Source organism: Nuphar pumila, chromosome 15 (genome assembly GCF_984573655.1).
Source record: "Nuphar pumila chromosome 15, dmNupPumi1.hap1.1, whole genome shotgun sequence".
NCBI classification, from domain to species: Eukaryota; Viridiplantae; Streptophyta; class Magnoliopsida; order Nymphaeales; family Nymphaeaceae; genus Nuphar; species Nuphar pumila.
In genome coordinates, this window is record NC_143263.1 from 45,182,082 (window position 1) to 45,205,549 (window position 23,468).

At 36.1% G+C, this 23,468-nt stretch overlaps 1 protein-coding gene across 1 annotated transcript in view; it reads right to left on the bottom strand.

The window, feature by feature from the left end:
- LOC149815299 (alpha-amylase 3, chloroplastic-like) overlaps positions 1-23,468 on the bottom strand; it is an 83,343-nt gene that overhangs the window by 25,455 nt on the left and 34,420 nt on the right. The window contains exon 7 of the mRNA XM_089989958.1: positions 14,041-14,786. Coding sequence (XP_089846084.1) covers positions 14,041-14,786 — 746 coding nt within the window. The remainder of the gene's footprint in view (positions 1-14,040; positions 14,787-23,468) is intronic.

Sequence of the window (23,468 nt, forward strand, 5' to 3'; positions counted from 1 at the left end):
AGAATTTTTGGATGCAAATGTTTTGTTTTTACCAACAAAAATGATAAACTTTCACCCAAAGTCATTCCTTGTGCATTTCTTAGATATTCGGAAACACAAAAAGGATTTAGATGTTATGATGTCAAAAATGATAAACTATATGTTTCTAGAAATGTAACCTTCTTAGAAAACTTAAGTGGTTTTGAAGAATATAAACCCCATTAGGATAATGCAAATTATTCCTTCTTGTTTAAATTATTGTCTAGAAGTGAGGATATTTCTAGTGATGATGAAATGATATTTGATGCTTCTAATGATATTCAAGAGAGTGAGTGTTTTCCACTTCTTAAGCACACTAGCGAAGAAGGAATATCTAGTGAACCAATTACATATACACAGAGATAGAAGCACTTTTAGAAGTGCAATTGAAAAATATAGTGAATCTAATGAACCTTCCTCCATAATTTTCGTAGAACCGAGAGAACTAGGAAAACTCCTTCTAGATTTATATCCTATGAATCTTTCTCACTAAACATAGAGCATGTCTTAGTGCTATTCATTCGTATGTGGAATCTAAAAATTTTGAAGAAGCTAAGAAAATGGTAGAATGGAGGGATACAATGGACAATGAACTTGGAGCCCTTAAGAAAGCTAAAACTTGAGAATTCCAACATTTACCTAAAGGAAAGAAAACAATAGGATGTAGATGAGTTTTCAAGGTTAAAACTAAAAGTGATGGGTCACTTGAAATATATAAAGCTCGTCTAGTCGCCAAGGGATATAGTCAAGAATATGGTATAGATTACGATGAAACATTTGCCTCCGTTGCGTGGATGGTTAATGTTAGGTACCTAATTACAATTGTCTCTATTAAAAAATGGAACATATATCAAATAAATGTTAAAAATGCATTCTTAAATGAAGATTTAAATAAAGAAGTCTATATAGATGCTCCTCCGGGTATGGATGTGTCTAAGGGTAAAGTTCTTCGCTTACGAAAAACTCTCTATGGTTTAAAACAAGCTCCCAAGGCTTGGTATGATAGATTTAACAACTTAATGATAAAAATGGTTTTATTTCATGTTATACTGACACTGCTTTATTTGTCAAGAAATCTAATGCAGGAATTGTGATTTTGTTATTATATGTTGATCACAAGTGATGATGCTAAAGGGATCAAGAGTATCAAGTCAGCATTAACAAAAAAATTTGAAATGTCGGACTTAAGTTTTCTGACATATTTTTTAGGCATTGAAGTTGCCTATTCTCATAAGGGTTATTTATTTTCTCAAAGTAAACTTTCTTGTGAGGTTATTAACAGGTCACACATTACATATGATAAAATTTGTGAAACTCCTGAAGTGGTAGGAACAAAAATGAAGATTGATGATGAGATTCCTTTATAAGATCCTAGTCCTTACAGGCAACTCGTGGGATCATTGATCTATCTTAGCATTACCAGGCCAGATATCTCTCACGCAGTACATGTTGCAAGTCAATTTCAGCATGCCCCTACATCGATTCATATTGGTGTCATTCTTCGAATTATCAGATATATAAAGGGGACCATAAATAAGGGAGTATTTTTATCTTTATCCTTTGATTTAAATTTAATTGCGTATAGTATATTGACTCTGATTGGGAAGGTGACTCAAATAACCATCACTCCACCACTGATTTTTTTGTCTTTTTAGGCTAATCATTGGTTTCTTGGAGATGCAAGAAACAACAGAAGGTGTATCTATCTTCTGTTGAGGCCGAGTACCGAGTCATGGCAACTACAACCATAGAAATTGTGTGGATTCGACGGTTGCTGGAAGACATGAGGGTTCGTGTTCAAGGACCTACAAAGTTGTGTTGTGACAACAAAAGTGCAATATACATTGCAAAGAATCACACATTTCATGAGCGCACGAAGCATATCGAGATGGACTGCCACTATGTTAGAGAAGAATACCTGAAGAAAGGCATTGATCTTCCTTATGTGACATCAGAATATCAATTGACTGATTTCTTTACTAAGGCGCTCTGTTTTCCTAGATTTAATTTTCTTCTTGGCAAACTTTCGATCATCACACCGTAAGTTTGAGGGGTGATATTAAAATGTAATCTATATATATATACATATATATATATTTTTCTTGTAATACTCTATAAGGGTAAAACCATCATTTTCTCTTTTACGCATATTCTCCTTTGAATATGCTTGTATTTTTTCTTAAGCATATTTTTTTTCTTTTATTTTTTCCTTTTCTTTTTTTATTTTCTTTTCTTTTTCAGTCATTGGGGCCCCCAGTATATAGACGTTGGTGTTAAAATGTATCTCCAAAACGATTGTTGTAAGCATATATATATATATATATATATATATATATATACTTATATACATAGAGATGCATATACATATATATCATATATGTATACGTATCTCTCTATATATAAATATATATATATATATATATTTTCTTACCCAAAAAGGGTATTCTTGTAATTTCCCATCTTGCGCATATTCCACTTGGAATATGTTGTAATTTTTTTTCTTTTATTTTTTGGTATTTCTTTTTTTCTTTTTTATTTTTGCTTTTCATAAAGGTACATTGGGGGTCCCCCCAATAGAGTCGTTGGGGACCCCCAACGGTCACAAATGTGACCGTTGGGGACCCCCAACGACTCCTTTGGGAGCCCCCCTCTTGTACCCCTTTGCTCTTGTATAAATAGGGGTGTTCTCCCTTATAATTTCCTAAGCCTGAGAGTCTCAAGCATTTGCTCTTTTCTATAAAATACATGCCTTAGTGCATGTTTGCTATTTTTACGCTTTTTGCGTATTTTGTTCAAGTGTTGTGAGAGTGCCTTCGTGCACATCTTTTATAAAGTATTTGTGCTTGTATGCGTATTGTCTCTTCGTAAACATTTTCACATGGTATCAGAGCTCGGTTGGTGATAGAGGATCATGGGATTCTCTTTTTTTTTAGTGCCTCAAAAAGTATGCCTTCAGATCTTTGGAGGTTGAAGTGGTGGATCTTGCTTCTCAAATATTTTAGAAGAATCTTGTGCAAGCTAAAATTTGAAATATTGTGTTGGTACATTTTTTCTCTCTTTCTCTTTACTCCTTAATGGGCGAAAAAGAGTCTCATTTTGCTCTTGGCTTCAAATTAAATGGGTCCAACTATCATGTTTGGGCCGAGAACATGGAGGCTCACATAAAAGGGAAGGGGATATGGGGTTATGTGCAAGGCACAATTCCGGAACCGGAACCCAAAATAACTGTGGTAAACGGAAGTAAAATCAAGATTCTTGAGGGAGAAGAAAGGATCAAAGCTCTTGAAGAGTATTCTAAGAAGCACGATGAATGGGAAATGAAGAATTTCAAGATTCTTTCTTGGTTCTTTTCATCCGTTGAAACTAAGATTAATGCCAACATTATTAAGTTCAAAAAGGCATCGGAAGCTTGGCATTATCTTGAGAAAATGTATACATCCAGGGATCTATCTCATAAGTATTACCTTCAAAAGAAGGCTCTCTCTCTTACTCAAGGTGAAATGACTATTAAGGAATATTTTGCCGATCTTTCCTCCATTTGGGACGAGCTTGCCATGCTTGAACCAAAATGGAGTGGAGAGGCAATTGAACTCCGTTACAAACAACTTAAAGAAGATCGGTTCTTCAACTTTTTGAATGGGCTAAGGCCCGAATTTGAGCAAATAAGGTCATCTCTTCTATCCTCGTTTACTCCTCCCTCTCTTGAAAATGTACTCACCAAATTAAGTGGTGAGGAGACTCGTATGAGTTTATGTAAACAAGGATAAAATGTTCTTGTGGTTCCTTGTAATTATGAAGAAAACAATGAGGTCAATGTCGTATCAAGACCCAGAAACAATGTAAAAACCTATCGTCCTCCTCACTTTAAACCACAAAATCAAGGTGAAAATGGTGAGCAAAGAGGAAAAGGGGACTATAGCAAAATTATTTGTCATTTCTGTAAAGAACCGGGGGCATATCAAACCCATATGTCCCAAATGGAAAAAGCTTCTCACAATGGCTACCACCGGTGTACCACAAAATGAGGAGACATCGTCAAGTGGGTCACTCTCTATAAATCAAATAGTGGAAGCCCTTCAACCTCTCCTCAAGGGAGCTACCTCCGGTGCCGCCGTGTCTACTTCTTCCTCTCCAGGTAAAGTCTCTTGGCTTTTGGACTCCGGTGCATCTTTTTATATGTCCCCAAACATTTTTTCGCTTTCTGATTACTCAAAAAATGTTTCTCCATCTTTTGTTTCCACTGAATGGAACCTCTCTTGAAATTAAAGGAATAAGTAATTTTGAAACTCAAGATTTTTTTATTCCAAAAATTAGATTTATACCTAAACTAAACTTAAACCTTCTCTCTGTTTCTCAACTCTCGGACCATGGTTGCGATATTAAATTCTCTTGTGATAAATGTTTAATACAGGATCGCCGGTCTGGGAAATTGATTGGGGAAGGCTTTAGAAAAGGAGACTTATACTATATGGAATCTCTTCAAGTTCCAAAATTTTTTTGTAATGTTGCCCGACACAAAGATATAAATGTGTGGCACAAAAGACTTGGTCATCCTAATATCACCAAGTTATCTTATTTACATTTTGCAAAAGACCTATGTAAAAGTTCATTTTCTTGTAATGATTGTATTCTCGGAAAAATGCAAAGTTTACCTTTTGAGCAAAGAACTATGTTCTCTTCTAAAACTTTCGAAATTGTTCATTCAGATGTTTGAGGACCTGCACCTGTTGCTTCAAAAGAAGGCTTTTCTTATTATGTAATTTTTGTGGATGATTTTTCCAGATATTCGTGGATCTATTTTCTTAAGTTCAAACATGAAGTTTTTTCATGTTTTAAAACTTTTCATTCAATGATCAATGATCAAGAATCAATTCAACAGTAACATAAAAATATTTAGAAGTGATTCTGGAGGAGAATATCTCTCCAATCAATTTAAAGTGTACCTTGAGGATCACAGAATTGTTCACCAAAGGACTTGTCCTAAAACTCCTCAACAGAATGGGTTGGCCGAAAGAAAACATAGGCACATCATTGAGACCACTAGGACCCTTCTTATATCCCAAAACATTCCTAAAAACTTTTGGGCTGAAGCAGCTCTTGCTTCTGTTTATCTGAAAAATCGCTTACCATCTAGGATATTAGGGAAAATATCCCCTTTTGAGGTATTACATAAGCTTGAACCTGATTATAATAGGTTACGAGTCTTTGGGTGTAAGTGTTTTATACTTACTGATAAAAATGACAAGCTCTCTCCCAAGGCTATTCTGTGTGCCTTTCTTAGATATTCCGAAACTCAAAAAGGGTTTTGTTGTTATGACCTTCGAGATGATAAGTTATATGTCTCTAGAAATGTAACATTTGTAGAAAATGAAAGCGGCTTTGAAAAAAATGTTTCTCAACAAGAAAATGTTGATTACTCCTTCATATTTGACTTACTATCTAGTAATGATGATATTGTAATGAGACAAGGTACAATGGAACAATAGGGAAACAAACACAATGCCAACAAAGGGCTTTAATAAACTCACTTAAAGTTGGTCACTAATGGACCAAATACAATCTCAAATACCAAACAGCACAAGAGGCATACAAGCCTATAAGATGGGAAAAACTCTAGAGAAAACCCTCAAATGCTTCTAAAAGCATTGAGGAATAACAAGGGAGTGAGGCTCTATTTATAGAGCCTCACTCCAACACATGGGAGGCAGTGCAGCTCTTTGGACTGCCTTCCAACAGTCATGGTGGCAGTCCAACGTCTAGTTGGACTGCTGCCCAACAGTCATATTTTGACTGTTGTGCACAACAGTCATATTTTTTACTGTTCTGCCTAAGCTGTATGGCAGTTTATTTATTATAATGTTAAATTAAATTTCAGTCCCTAGTGGACTGTACTATATGATAAAAGACAAAAATACCCTTATTGGGTATTTGGATACAATTTTATTTTTAACACTCCTCCTCAAACTTATGGGGAAATCACCGAAAGTTTGCTAAGAAGATACAAAAATTGAGGTAGTGGAAGAGCTTTGGTGAAGAAGTCTGCAATCTGAAATTCGGACTGGACATATGGCAATGTAATGGTCCCCTTCAAATATTCTTCGCGAACATAGTGACAATCATCTCAATGTGTTTTGTTCGCTCGTGAAATGTGTGATTGTTGGCTATATAGATGGCACTTTTATTATCACAGCATAGCTTTGCAGGTTCTGAGACATCAACACCCATATCGGAAAGTAGTGCTCTCATCCACACAACTTCAGTGGTTGTGGTAGCCATAGCCCTGTACTCAGCTTTCGTAGAGGATAAAAACACTTTCTGTTGTTTTTTGCATCGCCAAGAAATGAGAGAATCACCTAAAAACACACAAAAGCCAGTAGTTGAGTGACGGTTATTAGGATCTCCTCCCCAGTCAGAATCAGTGTAAGAAATAAGACTTAAAGATAAAGAAGAGGATAAGAATAGTCATTTAGATATAGTTTTCTTGATATATCTAACTATTCTTAATACTGCACTCATGTGGACGATTGTGGGCGCATGTTGAAATTGACTTGCAGAATGTACGGCATCGCAATATCTGGTCTTGTAATGGACAAGTACATCAACGATCCAATAAGTTGTCGATAAGGGGTTGGATCATATAATAATACTCCATCTTCAACTCGCATTTTCGCATTTATTACTTCAGGAGTATCAACATATTTTGTGTCTGTGATTCCTGAACGCTCAACAATATCAGCTGCAAACTTGATTTGAGATAAAATATATCATCTTGGTGAGTAGGCTACTTCAATTCCTAAAAAGTATCTCAAAAAACCAATATTAGTCATATCAAAAGATTTTTTAAGCAAAATTTTAATATCTTCAATTTTCTTTTCATTCTCTGTGATGATACAAAAGAAGAATGATCAATGAGGTACCTGTAGATCTCACAAAAAGAGCAGTGTCAGTGTAACAAATTTTAAATCCAAGTTTTAATATCGTACCACTGAACCAATCATACCATGCTTTAGGGGCTTGTTTAAGCCCGTATAGGGCTTTTTGAAGACGAAGGACCATGCCTTTTTCAATAGACAGACCAGGGGGAGGATTCATATATACTTCTTCATTTAAGTTTTCGTTCAAAAATGCATTTTTAACATCTAATTGATATATCGGCCATTTTCGAATGGATGCTATAGCAACTAGAGTTCTAACTGTAGTCATACGAGCTACTGGGGCAAAGGTTTCTTCATAATCTATACCATATTCTTGAGAATATCCTTTTGCAACAAGTCTTGTTTTATGTCTCTCAAGAGACCCGTCACTTTTTGTTTTAATTTTAAACACCCATCTACACCCTATTGTCTTCTTTCCGATAGGAAGAGGTTGAATTGCCCAAGTGTGAGTCTTGTGTAATGCATCTAATTCAATTTTCATGGCTTCAACCCATTCGTTTATATTTTTGGCCTCGTTATAGTTGGATGGTTCATGATAGGAATGAATGGCTAGAAGACATGCCCTGTAGTTTGGTAAGAAGGATTCATATGAGACAAACCTACTTGGAGGCCTATGTGTTCGTTCTGACCTTCTAACACTAGTTTCTTCAGTATTTGTTAATAGATTATATTTGTCAAGGGCACATGGGTGCTCCCCAGTATTTCGTCTAGAGTATTGAAGAAGATCTTGAGATGGTTCACTACTTGAGTCATTAATAGACTCGAAGGTTTCAATATCATTACTAATACCTTTATTGGGTAACAAATCAAATAAGAAAGCATACTCGGATTCTTTCTTAGGAACTTCAAAATCAAATCCACTGTCATTTTCTAGAAAGGTAACATTTCTAGAAACATAGAGTTTATCATTTGTTTTATCATAACATCGATATCCTTTTTTATTATCAGCATAACCAAGAAAGACACATTTTATGGCTTTAGGAGAGAGTTTGCTATATTTTTCAAGAAGCACGAAGCATTTACAACCAAATACCCTTAGCCTTTTTAAATCAGGAGAAATTTTAAAGAGTTTTTAAATAGGAGACTTGTTTTCCAAAGTTTGAGAAGGCATTCTATTTATCATATAGACTGCGGTTAGGGCAGCTTCAGCCCAAAATTGCTTTGGAATTTCTTTTGAAATAAGTAGGGTTTAAGTAGTTTCAATGATATGATGATGTTTTCTTTCAGAAATCCCATTTTGTTGAGGTGTCCTAGGGCATGATTTTTGATGCACAATTCCATGATTATTTAGATATAATTGAAATTCATTTGAAAGAAACTCTCCCCCAGAGTCGGAGCGGAAGACTTTAATATTTGTTTTAAATTGATTTTTAACTAGATTATGAAAGTTTTTAAAACATGAAAAAACTTCGGATTTGAGTTTTAGAAAGTAAATCCAAGTATGTCTACTAAAATCATATATAAATGTAACATAGTACGAATAACCACCTTTTGACATAACAGGGGCGGGACCCCACACATCCGAATGCACTAATTCAAAAATTTTATGTGTCACAGAGGTTCTAGACCCAAAAGATATCATTTGCATTTTTCCAAGTATACAATTTTCACATACAAAATTTTTATCTTTACAAAATATTTCCAAAAATGGAAAAAGAGATAATTTGGATATACTTGGGTGTCCTAATCTTTTATGCCAAAGATCTATATTAATGTCTTTGACATGATTACAAAACGAGTATTTTGGTAAACACAGGAAATCCATGTAATAAAGGACTCTTCGTCTATGGCCTTGCCCAATCAGCTTCCCTGACTGGAGATCCTGCACCCAACACGCCTTAGATGAGAAGAATACTTTACAACCATAGTCAACAATTTGAGAGACCGAAAAAAGATTCAAATCCAGTTTGGGAATGACTCTCACTTTTGGAACAAAGATTTTTTTTGAAATATCATCAAGGTTTCCTAAGCTTTTGACTTTTAAAGAGGTACCATCGGCAGTTGACACACATGAAAAATATGATTTACTGCAATCAGATAATAGAGACTCATTATGAGTCATGTGGAAGGAAGCACCTGAGTCTAGAATCCAAGAGGTCTTACCTGGAGGAGACGAGGAAGAGATGGCAGCTCCGGATGTAGGTGTAGCCTTAAGAAGTTGTGAGACGACTTCTGCTATTTGAGCAAGATTTAATTCATTGAAGCTGCCCCCTTTTCTTGATTCTTGAGGTTCTTCACTTAAGACGGTCACCTTTTTAAATTTGGGACATTCCGGTCTTATATGTCCAGGTTCCTTACAATGATGACAAATAATTTTTCATTTGTATCCTCCTCCATTGTGTCCTTCTCCATTGAACTTCTTCTCAAAGTGAGGTGGTTTATATGTTTTCACAAAATTTCCGGGCCTTGCCATGGCAAGGACCTCATCATTAGACTTGTGCATTCCAAGTCTTGTCTCTTCTTGACAAATTTGAGCAAGGGCCTCACTTATAGAAGAAGAAGTGGTCCTATGAAGTAAGGAAGATCTTACTTGCTTAAATTCCGGTCGAAGGCCATAAAGAAAGGAGAAAAGATTTTCTCTTTCGATTTGGGTTCTTCTCATATCAATAGCTGAACCTTCCTATTTTGGTTCCAACATGGCTAATTCATCCTAAATAGGAGATAAGATACCGTAAAAATCTCTTACACTTTTATCTCCTTGTTTTGAATTACGTACCTTATCTTGGAGATAATAAAGTCTAGCCATATCCTTTTGGATAAAAGTACTTCTTAGAAAGCTCCATGCGCCACATGCCTTCTTGAATTTGATGATATTGGTGGCGATCTTGAACTCCATGGTATTCATAAACCATGAGAGTATTTGTGCATTGCTTGCCTCCCAATCTTCCAATTTATTTTGGAATTCTTTCAAGGCTTTTTCTTTTTCTTCTTCGGACAAGGCTTTGACTTGATCTCCTTCTCTTCTAGTCAATTTGAGTTGTGGTTCACTAGTAGAACCACTAACAAAACCCCACAATTTTTTTCCTTTGATATGATTCTCCATAGCAGTCGCCCACATCAAGTAGTTGTTTTCATTGAGTTTGTAGGTGATGACGGTGGCGAACTCTCTTTCTCCCTTAATGAATACTTGAGTTTAGACTAGACGAGATAGGGAATAATCAATGATCGAAGAACACTTCCTTCACGAGATTCTCCTTCTTTCAAGAATCTGGCTCTGATACCATGTAATGAGACAAGGTACAATGGAACAATAGGGAAACAAACATAATGCCAACAAAGGGCTTTAATAAACTCACTTAAAGTTGGTCACTAATGGACCAAATATAATCTCAAATACCAAACAGCACAAGAGGCATACAAGCCTATAAGATGGGAAAAACTCTAGAGAAAACCCTCAAATGCTTCTAAAAGCATTGAGGAATAACAAGGGAGTGAGGCTCTATTTATAGAGCCTCACTCCAACACATGGGAGGCAGTCCAGCTCTTTGGACTGCCTTCCAACAGTCATTATTATGACTGTTGGGTGGCAGTCCAACGTCTAGTTGGACTGCTGCCCAACAGTCATATTTTGACTGTTGTGCACAACAGTCATAAATATGACTGTTGCGGCTAAGCTGTATGGTAGTTTATTTAATATAATGTTAAATTACATTTCAGTCCCTAGTGGACTGTACTATATGATAAAAGACAAAAATACCCTTATCGGGTATTTGGATACAATTTTATTTTTAACAGATATATCTAGTGATGATGATGTATCATCAAACCATGATGGGGAAAATGATGGTGATATTGGTGAACATAACTCACTCAATGAACAAGAAAATAGAACTTCAAGTGATCCAATAACATATTCTCATAGAAACCAAGACATTTTTAGAAGTGCTATTGACCAATATAGTGAGTTTGTTCCTACTCTCGACCACAGAAAATCTGAAAGGAATAGGAGACCTCAAACTCGTTTTGTCTCTTTTGATTCTTTTTCACCCCGATATAGGGCTTGTCTTAGTGCCATTCACTCTTATTTTGAACCTAGAAATTTTGAAGAAGCTAAAAAATGTATAGAATGACAAGAAGCTATGCAAAATGAACTTGATGCTCTTAGGAAGGCTGAAACCTGGGATTTCCAAACTCTACCCATAGGAAAGAAAACTATAGGTTGTCGATGGGTTTTTAAGGTTAAGACTAAGAGCGATGGATCTCTGGAAAGGTATAAAGCTCGCTTAGTCGCAAAAGGGTATGGGCAAGATTATGGAATTGATTATGAAGAAACCTTTGCTCTTGTATCCCGAATGGTTACAGTTAGATGTCTTATTACTATTGCATCTATTAAAAATTTGAACATTTTTCAAATGGATATGAAAAATGCTTTTTTAAATGGTGACCTTAACGAGGAAGTATATATGGATGCCCCACCAGGCATGAAGATTCCTAAAGATAAAGTTCTTCATCTTCGAAAGGCCCTTTATGGTTTGAAACATGCACCCAAAGCCTGGTATGACAGGTTCACCAGTGTAACGCTGGAAAATGGTTTTTCCTCATGTTATACTGATACTGCTATGTTTACTAGAAAATCTAATGCAGGGATTGTGATACTAATACTCTATTTTGATGACATGCTAATTACAGGTGATGATGTTCAAGGAGTCAAGGGTATTAAGTCTGTCTTGACTTCAAAATTTGAGATGTCAGATTTGGGCTTTCTGACATATTTTCTAGGAATTGAGGTTGCCTATTCTCAACATGGTTATTTCCTATCTCAATCTAAACTTGCTTGTGAGATTATTGACAGGTCAGAGATTTCTGATGACAAAGTCTGCGAAACTCTTGAAGTCGTGGGATCAAAAATGAAGATTGACGACGGTGTTCCTCTAACTGATCCCACTCCTTACAGGCAGTTGGTAGGCTCTTTAATGTACCTTAGCATTACTCGACCTGATTTGTCACATGCTATCCACATCACCAGTCAGTTTCAGCACGCTCCCACAACCGTTCATATGAGTGATGTTCTTCGCATCATTAGATACTTGAAGGGAACAGTAAATAAGTGAGTATTTCTATCTTCTTCTTCTTAATTAAAATTACTTGCTTATACTAACTCAGATTGGGGAGGTGACCCTAGTAACCGTCACTCCACCACTGGCTTTTGTGTTTTCTTAGGTGAGTCTTTAATTTCATGGCGATGTAAAAAGCAACAGAAAGTCTCTCTGTCATCCACTGAAGCCGAATATAGAGCCATGACATCCACTACCATGGAAATTGTATGGATTCGACGCCTTTTGGAAGATATGGGAGTGTTTATCAGAGAACCAACAAAGCTATGTTGTGACAATAAAAGTGCAATCTATATTGCCAAGAATCACACCTTTCACGAGCGAACAAAGCATATAGAGATGGACTATCATTATGTCAGGGAAGAATACTTGAAGAAGGTCATTGATCTACCATACGTGACGTCTGAGTATCAACTTGCGGACTTCTTCACAAAAGCTCTTTGTTCGCCCAGATTTCATTTCCTTCTTGACAGACTTGCGGTTATCGCACCGTAAGTTTGAGGGGGGTGTTAAAATGTATCTCCAAAACCATTGTTGTAAGTATATATATATACTTATATACATAGAGATGCATATACATATATATCATATATGTATACGTATCTCTCTATATATAAATATATATATATATATATATTTTATTTTCTTACCCAAAAAGGGTATTCTTGTAATTTCCCATCTTGCGCATATTCCACTTGGAATATGTTGTAATTTTTTTTCTTTTATTTTTTGGTATTTCTTTTTTTATTTTTTATTTTTTCTTTTCATAAAGGTACATTGGGGGTCCCCCCAATAGAGTCGTTGGGGACCCCCAACGGTCACAAATGTGACCGTTGGGGGATCCCCAACGACTCCTTTGGGAGCCCCCCTCTTGTACCCCTTTGCTCTGGTATAAATAGGGGTGTTCCCCCTTATAATTTCCTAAGCTTGAGAGTCTTAAGCATTTGCTCTTTTCTATAAAATACATGCCTTAGTGCATGTTAGATACTTTTATGCTTTTTGCGTATTTTGTTCAAGTGTTGTGAGAGTGCCTTCGTGCATATCTTTTATAAAGTATTTGTGCTTGTATGCGTATTGTCTCTTCGTAGACATTTTCACAGTTGGGCCCCTCCAACGGTCACAATTGTGACCGTTGGAACGTCTATATGGAGCCTCTCCAAGGCCTCCATCTCTTGTATTATAAATAAAGGCTCAACCCCATTGTATTCTTTAAGCTTTTAGCAAAAGCTCTCTCCTCTTTAATAAAAGATCCTATATTATTTTTATGCCTTTGTGCATTTGTGATCTCTTGTATGTGTTGTGCATTTGTGCACACTTGTTCCAAGTGTTCTTCTTGTGCCTTTGTGCACACATCACACATTGAAAACTTAGTGTTCTTGTGCATATAGTATCTTTGAAGACATTTTGACACTAATTACCACAAATAAGAAAGAAAACTGATAACAGAAAATGTCATCATTCTAAATAACATATCAATTAGTTAATGCAAACATAAATCTAAATATGAACACAGATATGGTCATATAGGCATGCAATTAGCAGGGGATGCACATCTGTTTCCATGTAGTTACAGTGGTTATATAGTATTGCACAAGTGCATGCATAGGTAAATGGCATACGATTTGAAATAGGTTATGCTCAGTCTTATTTCCCTAACTTATTCACAGTGAATAAACTCCTGTAGATGTTGCAATTAAAATTCCTTCACCCTGTCTATTGTTGACCAAAGCACATCCAGAAATAACCAAGAAAATTTTACAGTTCAAGTTGTACTCTGCATTTGAAAATTTTGAAGTAAAAAATAGAAACTATCAAACGTTTTGGTAGATAATTTATTCCATTCATGCAAAGAAATGAATCACATGATACTTTTCTCATGCAATTCAAAGCATTATTCGTGAAGAATAGAATGCAAAATCACAACATGGTGCAAGTATGACAGCAGTTCACATTCCCCTTTTCAATAAAATTAACTATGGCTTGAAGTCATATAACATTAGTAAATTTTGAAACCTAAATTATAATATGCATACCTTGAGTTCAAGTCATATAAATCCTTTGGCATGTAACCTTCCGGTGACACAGATTCTGTTGGAGGTGGCAGCCAGATTACTGTGAAACCAAGTGAAGCAATTTCTGCTGCTTTGTCATAAAGTTCAAGATACCATCTCCCTGATTTATGAGATTCCCAGTTGAAACCCTGGCAGAGTATTTCATAACCTGATCCTGTTCCAGAGGATATTGTTACAGTCTTTAAAATCTCAGCATCAGATATAGATTCCTCTGTAAATGTGGGCCGAGAACTTCTGAAAATACTATACGCTTCAGCAGCCAGCTTTTCAATTTCTTGAAGAATGTTCTCATGTGCTTCCTTGTTAGTAGTATTCACGCTCCGTTCAGAGGAAATATCGCTTACCAAATTCCTTATTTCATTAATAATCTCATTTGTATATTGAACTTCAGTGGCTGCTTGATCTGCATCTCCAGATGTTCTGACAGCAGTCTCATCTTCAAAAGATGATTCTTCCTGATTCTTTCTCTCGTCACTCACGATTTCTAGATCAGAATCCACTGTTCTCACAAGATCTTTATCTTCAGATTCCTCCAGAATTTCTTCAATCTGAGTTGACAGGCTACATTGACTTTGAAGCGGGATATAGAAGTCCTCCTCCACATTATTCACCCAAGTGTACCCATTAAGCTTTAAGACAAATAACAGTCCTGCAAGCTTCTTATCCAGAGAGAACACACCCCAGCTTCCAGTCCCGTCTTCCTTCGGCTGTACAAGGAAGAGACCCATTTTAATAAGAACTACCAACAAGATATACAACAATGGCATTCCCTATTCCATGTTGAACTTGCTGCAAAAATTATTGCTTCAAAAGATGGAATTACGAAACAATTAACTGACATCATCCAAATTGGCAATGGAGTAAAATCAGCGTATTGATTGACAAATGCAGAAATCAGAGAAAATGACCATACCCCAATTGTAGGCCCGGCAGAAGAAATAAAGTGACTTTCCTCCACTCTCTTTTTCTTTTTACTTTTTAATAATATAGAACCTTGCCTATCTTGGGTTACCATACTTGAGGAGGTATGGCCATATAGATGCCAAAGTATGAAGCAAAAATAGGAGGCAAAGTAGGAAACAGAAGCAAAAAAGTGATGGTTGTAAATCTTAAGAAGATTCAAGAAGCACAAAGTAGAAAGGAAGCAATGTGAAAATTTTATGACAAGCATAATAAGATTTGTTGTGAAGTGATAAATCATAAAGGGGACCAAGAGGAAAATTTGAAAAATAACAAACATCATAATCAATAAGCTTATATTAAGAAATCCCTAAGGCCTTGTTTGGATGACACCCAAAACCAGGTTAATAACCTGGTTTTCGGTGTCAAACCTGGTTTTCGGCACCAATTGGGTGACACAAAACCAGGTTTTACAAACCTGGTTTAGATCCGTTTTTTCATGTCCCAACTTGGTTTGTCAGGGGTGACTGGTTAGGACCCCCCCTTCCACCTCCTATCCCCATCTACCACCATTACCAATATCATATACCAGCCATTTCTGGCTGGCAGCTGGTGAGTGGCCAGAAAACGGCTGGCAGAGTACCTTGCAGCATGGTGCTAAGTTGTAACATATATATGTATTCACATACATATATATATATAGTATTTATGATGTAATAGGAAATACCCATTAGGGATGTTTCAGCCTTTTCACAGTATTGTAATAGACTATGCCCATTAGGGGCACAATAATCTTTTTTGTAATTTTTTCTTTTTTGTAATTTAGTATAGAGTTGAGGGGATTTTAGTCAATGGCCCATAGAGGCATTGGAACCTCCCCAACGGCTTTATTTCTAGCCGTTGGGGAGGTGCCAATGGCTCTATGTGTGGCTTGTTTTGTGTATAAATAGGGGTATTCCCCCTCTTGTATCTTTAATGCTTTCCCTAAGCGTTCTACTCAATAAGGATGATATTTTTTATGTTCATGTGTTATTGTTTTGACTCTTTGAAGTCTTGTATGTGTCCTTTATGCTTGTGTAGTTCCTTAGTGCTTGTAATAGTGTTTGTGCACTTTTTATTTGTTTTTCCGCATATTTCATTACATGGTATCAGAGCCAAAAAAAATCTTAGTATTTTTTGCCTTTTTGGGTCTTGGGATTCTTTGGTTCGAGTTTGTGCTTCATGAAGGAATCGCGTTCGATGTATGGCTTGGATTCAAGGGAGATCTTGACCCAATATGTATCTTAAATCTTTATTTTTACTTGAGTTGTCTATCTCATGCATTATGCATGAGAAAACACTCATTTTCTTATCTTTGAAAAATTATTTATCATTTTGTGTTAAAACTAAAATCTTTAAATATTGTTTTGGACCTAGTTTTTTAAATGTTTTATAATATTTATTTGGTCTTGTGAAATAATATTTATGTGTATACTTTTATGATATCTAGTTTGAATCTTAGGTTTTTGAACTCTATTTAATGTGTATGTATATGATCTAGTATTCTTGAGCATGTGTTTTTGGCATTTAGATGCTTTATTCAAGCACTTCATGGTTATAAATGTCAAAACATGTTCTTATGTATGACTTCAAATTTATTGTGTTTTTTGTTATATTGGTCTTTGTTTTGTTTTTCTAATATTGTTAAATTTATTTTAAAATAGCTTTTTTAGTTATTCACAAGTATGATTTTATGAGATTTTGCTTAACTTGTGTTTGAATTTCTTTATTTTCTCTTTAATGTATTCTTATACGAAACATAGAATATTTTATGTAGTATTACAGATTTTATCTGGTTAAGGTCTTAGTGATCGTGGATATCTTGTTATTTTGAAATTTGAATAAAATGTTTTTCATATTAATATATGATCCTTGTGCACTTGTGATTGTCTTCCATACACATTGATAAATGAGTTTGTCTATTTGTGCATAAGGAATTGAGCATGATTTCTTCATACAAAACTTGTTCTTTTATGGGAATTATGCACTCATCCTTCTGGAATTTATGTTTAACTCCTCTGTGAGGTTTATGAATACTTTTTAAGCTATGTCACAGGGACTCGGCAAACCGGGAGCCGCACCCGCGTTGACGCAACGCGAGTGCGCGTGCAAGTGCGGCACCCTGTGCAGTCAACCCGACCATGAGTGCGTTGACCACACCCAGGGTCATTTGTGTCCAATTTTTTTATTAAAAAAAAAATCTTCTGGGGGCCAGCGCCCCCCCCCCCCTCGCTGACCGCACAGTGGGACCCGCGCCGTGGGGGAAGCCCCCGAACCCCCTTTCTGCAGGGCAAAAATTCTGAATCAGGCTCCATAACTCATCAGCTCAACCCCTCCCCTGCACAAATTTTATATATATATATATATATATACCCAAGTTTTTTGAAAGTGCTGCACCCCCGCACCCACACCCATGTGACAGTTTTTAAGTGTGCTTTTTAAAATTATTAAAAAAGTTTATGTTATTGTGCGTTCTCTTGTTGGCCCTTTTAGTGAACCTTGTAATTGTGTCCATTTGAGAGGTAGTTTTATTGCACTTGAATGGTTTGTGCTTTGTGGTTGTTGTAATGAAACAAGGTACAATGGAACAATAGGGAAACAAACACAATGCCAACAAAGGGCTTTAATAAACTCACTTAAAGTTGGTCACTAATGGACTAAATGCAATCTCAAAAGAGATAAAAATACCAAACAGCACAAGAGGCATACAAGCCTATAAGATGGGAAAAAACACTAGAGAAAACCCTCAAATGCTTCTAAAAGCATTGAGGAATAACAAGGGAGTGAGGCTCTATTTATAGAGCCTCACTCCAACACATGGGAGGCAGTCCACTCTCATAAAAACTCTCTTTCAAATGTTTTTTCCGAACCCATATCCTCTTGTGTTTCAACGGCCGATGGTACATCATTAAAAATTGAAAGTATTGGAACACTTGACTTTAAAAACTTTTTCGTTCCTAAAGTAAGAATCGTTCCTAAAATTAATTTAAACCTTTTTTCGTTTCTCAAATCACCGATCATGGATGCCAAGTCTCTTTCTCACCTAAAGATTGCACCGTGCAGGATCTCCAGTCAGGAAAGCTGATTGGGCAAGGCCATAGAAGGGGTGACCTCTACTTTATGGATTTTTTGACTCTTCCATCTAAGTCATCTTGCAATCTTGTAAAAGACAAAAGTATTGGAATATGGCATGAGAGACTTGGCCATCCAAATTTTGTAAAAATGTCTCTTTTTCCGTTTTTGAACAATACTTGTAAAGACAATTACATGACTTGTAAAGATTGCATTTTTGGGAAATCTAAAGCTACTCCATTTCCTCAAAGAAGTTACTTTACCACTCGGCCATTTGAACTTATTCATTCCGATGTGTGGGGACCTTCCCCTATTTTGTCTAAAGGAGGTTTTTCGTATTACGTGGTCTTTATAGATGACTTCACTCGATTTACGTGGATTTACTTCCTAAGTCGCAAATCCGAAGTTTTCTCCTTCTTTAAAGAATTTCATGCAATGGTCAAAAATCAATTTTTGGGAAATCTATCTATTCTTAGGTCTGATTCTGGAGGCGAATATATGTCCAATGATTTTCAAAGTTATTTAAAAGAAAATGGAATTTGTCACAAACGTTCTTGCCCCAACACTCCGCAACAAAATTGTCTTGCGGAAAGAAAGCATAGACACATAATAGAAACTACAAGAACGTTATTAATTTCAAGAAATATTCCAAAATCTTTTTGGGCCGAAGCGGTTCTAACCTCTACATATCTTATCAATAGAACTCCTTCATCCTCTTTGAAAAATATTTCTCCATTTGAAAAACTTTACAATATGTCTCCCGATTATAAAAGACTAAGAATTTTTGGATGTAAATGTTTTGTTCTAACTCACAAAAATGATAAACTTTCTCCTAGGGCTATTGAATGTATCTTTTTGGGATATGGCGAAAAACAAAAAAGTTATCGATGTTTTGACATACTTAAGAACAAACTTTATATCTCTAAAGATGTAACATTCCTTGAAGAGGAAAATGGTTTTTCGCATCAACCAAATGAAAATATTGATTATTCCTTTCTATTTGACTTGTTGCCTCAAGAAAACATCATAGATGATCATATTGATCCTAGTGAATCCCTTAGTGAAGATCTTTTTGAACATCCAAGTGAAGATCAAAACTTAGAAGAAAATGTTTCAAGACAAATTCAAGTCTACTCTAGAAGGAATGAAAGAAATCCTCCTTGTGCCCTTGAAAATTTTTCCCAAGGTGAGTCAATCGAAGAGACCTCTCAAAGAAGATCAAATCGGGTTTCCAAAATACCAAATAGATTTGTTTCGTAGATTCTTTTTCTCCTAACTTTCGAGCATGCCTTCTTGCTCTTCACTCCTTTCATGAACCATCTCATTACAATGATGCTAAGCAATATGCTCATTGGAATGAAGCTATGGAGCTAGAACTTAATGCTCTTAAAAAGGCACAAACTTGGGAAATCATTGATCCTCCCAATGGCAAGAAACCCATTGGATGTAAATGGGTTTTTAAAGTTAAAACTAAGAGTGATGGTTCATTGGAAAGATATAAGGCTAGGTTGGTTGCCAAGGGATATGCCCAAGAGTATGGGGTAGATTATGATGAAACTTTTGCCCCGATTGCTCGAATGACTAGTGTTCGAGCTCATATTGCTATAGCCTCAGTTAAAAAATGGCCTATCTTTCAACTTGATGTGAAAAATGCATTTTTGAATGGTAATTTAAATGAAGAAGTTTATATGGAACCACCTCCAGGTATGAACTTAAATGGAAAAATTTTGAAATTAAAAAAGGCTTTATATGGACTTAAGCAAGCTCCTAAAGCTTGGTATGATAGGTTTAATAACGTATTAATCAATTTAGGATTTTCTTCTTGCTATACTGACACTGCTCTTTTTGTTAAAAGGACAGGTGACTCCATTATTATGCTTCTACTGTATGTTGATGATATGATCATTACTGGAAATGACAAAAAGGGAGTAAATGATGTAAAGTCTATGTTAAAAGAAACTTTTGACATGTCTGACCTTGGTTATTTGAGATATTTTTTAGGGATTGAAGTAGCTTATTCTCCGCGTGGATATATCCTATCTCAAATGAAATTAGCTGCAAAAATTTGTACCAAATCAGGAATATCTAATGAAAAGAAAGTTGAGACTCCCGAAGTTATTAATGCAAAACTGAGACTCGGAGATGGTGTTCTTCTTGAGGATTCAACCCCCTACCGTCAATTAATCGGATCTCTCACCTATCTATCCATCACACGTCCAGACATAGCTCATGTGGTTCATGCAGCAAGCTAGTTTCATCATGCACCTACTTCGGTTCATATGACAACCGTAATGAGGATTGTGCGATATATCAAAAATACTATATCCAAGGGACTCTTCTTATCCTCTTCCTCATCTCATGACTTAACTGCTTTTACTGATGCTGACTGGGGAGGAAATCCCAATGATCGTATCTCAATAACGGGTCTTTGTGTTTTTTTAGGTGAATCCCTCATTTCGTGGAGATGCAAGAAGCAGCAGAAGGTTTCACTGTCATCCACTGAAGCTGAGTATCGGGCCATGACAATGACAACTATGGAAATCGTATGGCTCAGAAGTCTCCTTGCTGACATGGGCGTTCCCATTTCCACTCTCACCAAACTCTGCTGTGATAACAAAAGTGCGATATACATTGCCAGCAATCACACTTTTCATGAGCGGACCAAGCATATCGAAATGGATTGCCATTATGTTCGAGATGAATACCTCAGAGGGACTATCTCATTACCATATGTTACTTCAAAGTATCAACTAGCTGACTTCTTCACCAAGGTGCTCCCAACTCCACGATTTATGTTTCTCCTTAGCAAACTTTCGGTCTTCTCCCCGTAAAGTTTGAGGGGGCGTGTTAAAATATATATATATATATATACATATACTTATATATATACATCCGTATATATATAAGTATATATATATATATATATATACTGTTTCTCCTTTAGTGAAATACACGATAGAGGTATTCTTGTAAAACAGCCAATGTATTTTTTGTTTTTTACTTTTTTCTTTTTTCCTTTTTCCTTTTTACTTTTTCCTTTTTTTATTTTGTCTTTTTGTAAGACCACAAGGGGCCCCACTCTTGTAGTCGTTGGGACCCCAACGGTCAGATTTCTGACCGTTGGGGCTCCCAACGTCTACAAGGGAGCCCCCTTGTGGTCCCTTCTTAGAGCCTCCCTCCTCTATAAATAGAGGAGGTTTTCTCCTCTTGTAAGCATGGGTTTTTCACCCTTTTCTTCCCTTCTTCAATAATATCCAACTTATGACTTTAAGTCATTTTCTATATTTGAGAGTTGTGTGTGCACATTTGGTGTTTGTGTTCTTGGCTCTAGTGGTCACTCTTAAAGAGTGATTTTTGCTCTATTGGTGCTTCCGCCTCTTTTTCATTACATATACAGAGGCTCAGCACCACAGTCAAATTTAGGCAGTAGACTATTTATATCTTGTATTTACACTCACTTTTTGATATCATAAGGTTGTTCATTGCTGAACCTTTCCAAAAATTCTAAACCAAAAGGAGTTGTGAGATAGAGCATCACCATGTTATGTCAAGTGATCAGACTTGTCCAGAAGAGTGCTTACCCATAGAACAGGTCATACATCAGACATTACCGCATTTCTCATGGTGGAGGCTGCTATTCATTGCCACTAGGCCATTAAAGTGAAGGCAAGTTCTAATGGTATAGGCAGTTATAAACATAATGATTAAAAGCAGGAATAACAATTGACTATAAGGAGACATTACAACTTTTATCTCATATAATAGCTAGTGAGATCGTTCTTAGTTGGTCACCAATTCGCCATTAAAAGATCTCATTCTTCATTCTTGTTACATCATTTCTTGGTTGGCCAAGTAGCATGTTTAATGGATGGGCTATTGCATCAAATGTGCAACAAAATGTTTTTCTGAATAAAGGTTTCTATAGAAAAACTTAAGATGCAGCTTCTTTAGGATTTCTTTATTCCTTTTGGCTCAACTAATTGTCCAAAAATGCCCGACAGTGAGCCCCCATACACTTGTTTGGGAAAATCAGTGATGAACACAAGCCCGATTTCTTTTCCATGATATACAAAGGTTACCCTCATTGTTCAGTCTTATGTGTGTTGAGTCGCTATGCAGTAAACAGTTTGAGAGCAATGACTTTTCTCTAACTATTCTCATGAGATTGAACTTACATATTCCATTCCAGGATCTCTTATCCCAAATCCTACATGATATCTACTGTGAATCCAGTTGCTCTATCTTATATGACTGGATGGGTGATAGATTGTTATCGGCAACTTACTGTCAAGCAGCAAGTTTGGATGATGAACCACTTTCTATCCTGTATGCACCCGTAAAGGAAGTAAGAGCTGTGAAAATGTCTTAAAAAAGACTGTGCACAAGGCACTAGATTCTCAATATGAAATGTGTGGACAAAGGCACAAGATGAACACTCACAAAAGAATACAAATGCACAAAGGCATAAAATAAAGAGAACTTTTATTGAATAAGTGAGAGAGCTTTACAAAAGCTTACGTTTTCAAAGGGGGGAATCCCCTATTTATATACATATAAGGACCCTTGGAGGGGCTCCCTCATATAGACGTTGGAGCCGCCCAACATCTATATGACGTGGGCCCCTCTATGGCTAAAAGACAAAAAGTAAAAAATAAAAAGAAGAGAAATAAAGAAATACAAAAAAGAAAAGAGCATATTCAAAAGGAATATGCGTGAAATAATAAAAAGACTGTTTTACCCCTAGTGGGTATTACAAGAATTTTATATATATATATATATATTACATTTTAACATCCCCTCTCAAACTTACGATGTAATGACCGAAAGTTTGCCAAGAAGAAAATTGAATCTAGGAGAACAGAGTACCTTAGTAAAAAAATCTGTCAGTTGATATTCTGATGTTACATAAAGTAGATCTATGACTTTCTTCAGATATTTTTCTCTAACATAGTGGCAATCCATCTCGATATGTTTCGTGCGCTCATGAAAAGTGTGGTTCTTGGCAATATATATTGCACTCTTATTATCGCAACACAGCTTCGTGGGTCCTTGAACATGAACCCCCATATCTTCCAGCAGCCGCCGAATCCAAACAATCTCCATGATCATAATTGTCATGGCTCAGTATTTGGCCTTAGTAAATGACAGAGAAACTTTTTGTTGTTTTTTTCATCTACAAGAAATTAATGATTCACTTAAGAATACACAAAAACCAGTGGTGGAGTGACGATTATTTGGATCACCTCCCCAATCAGAGTCAGTATAAGCAATTAAATTTAATTCAAAAGATGAGGATAAAAATACTCTATTGTTTATGAATCCCTTCATATATCTGATAATTCGAAGGATGACACTCACATGAACTGATGTAGGAGCGT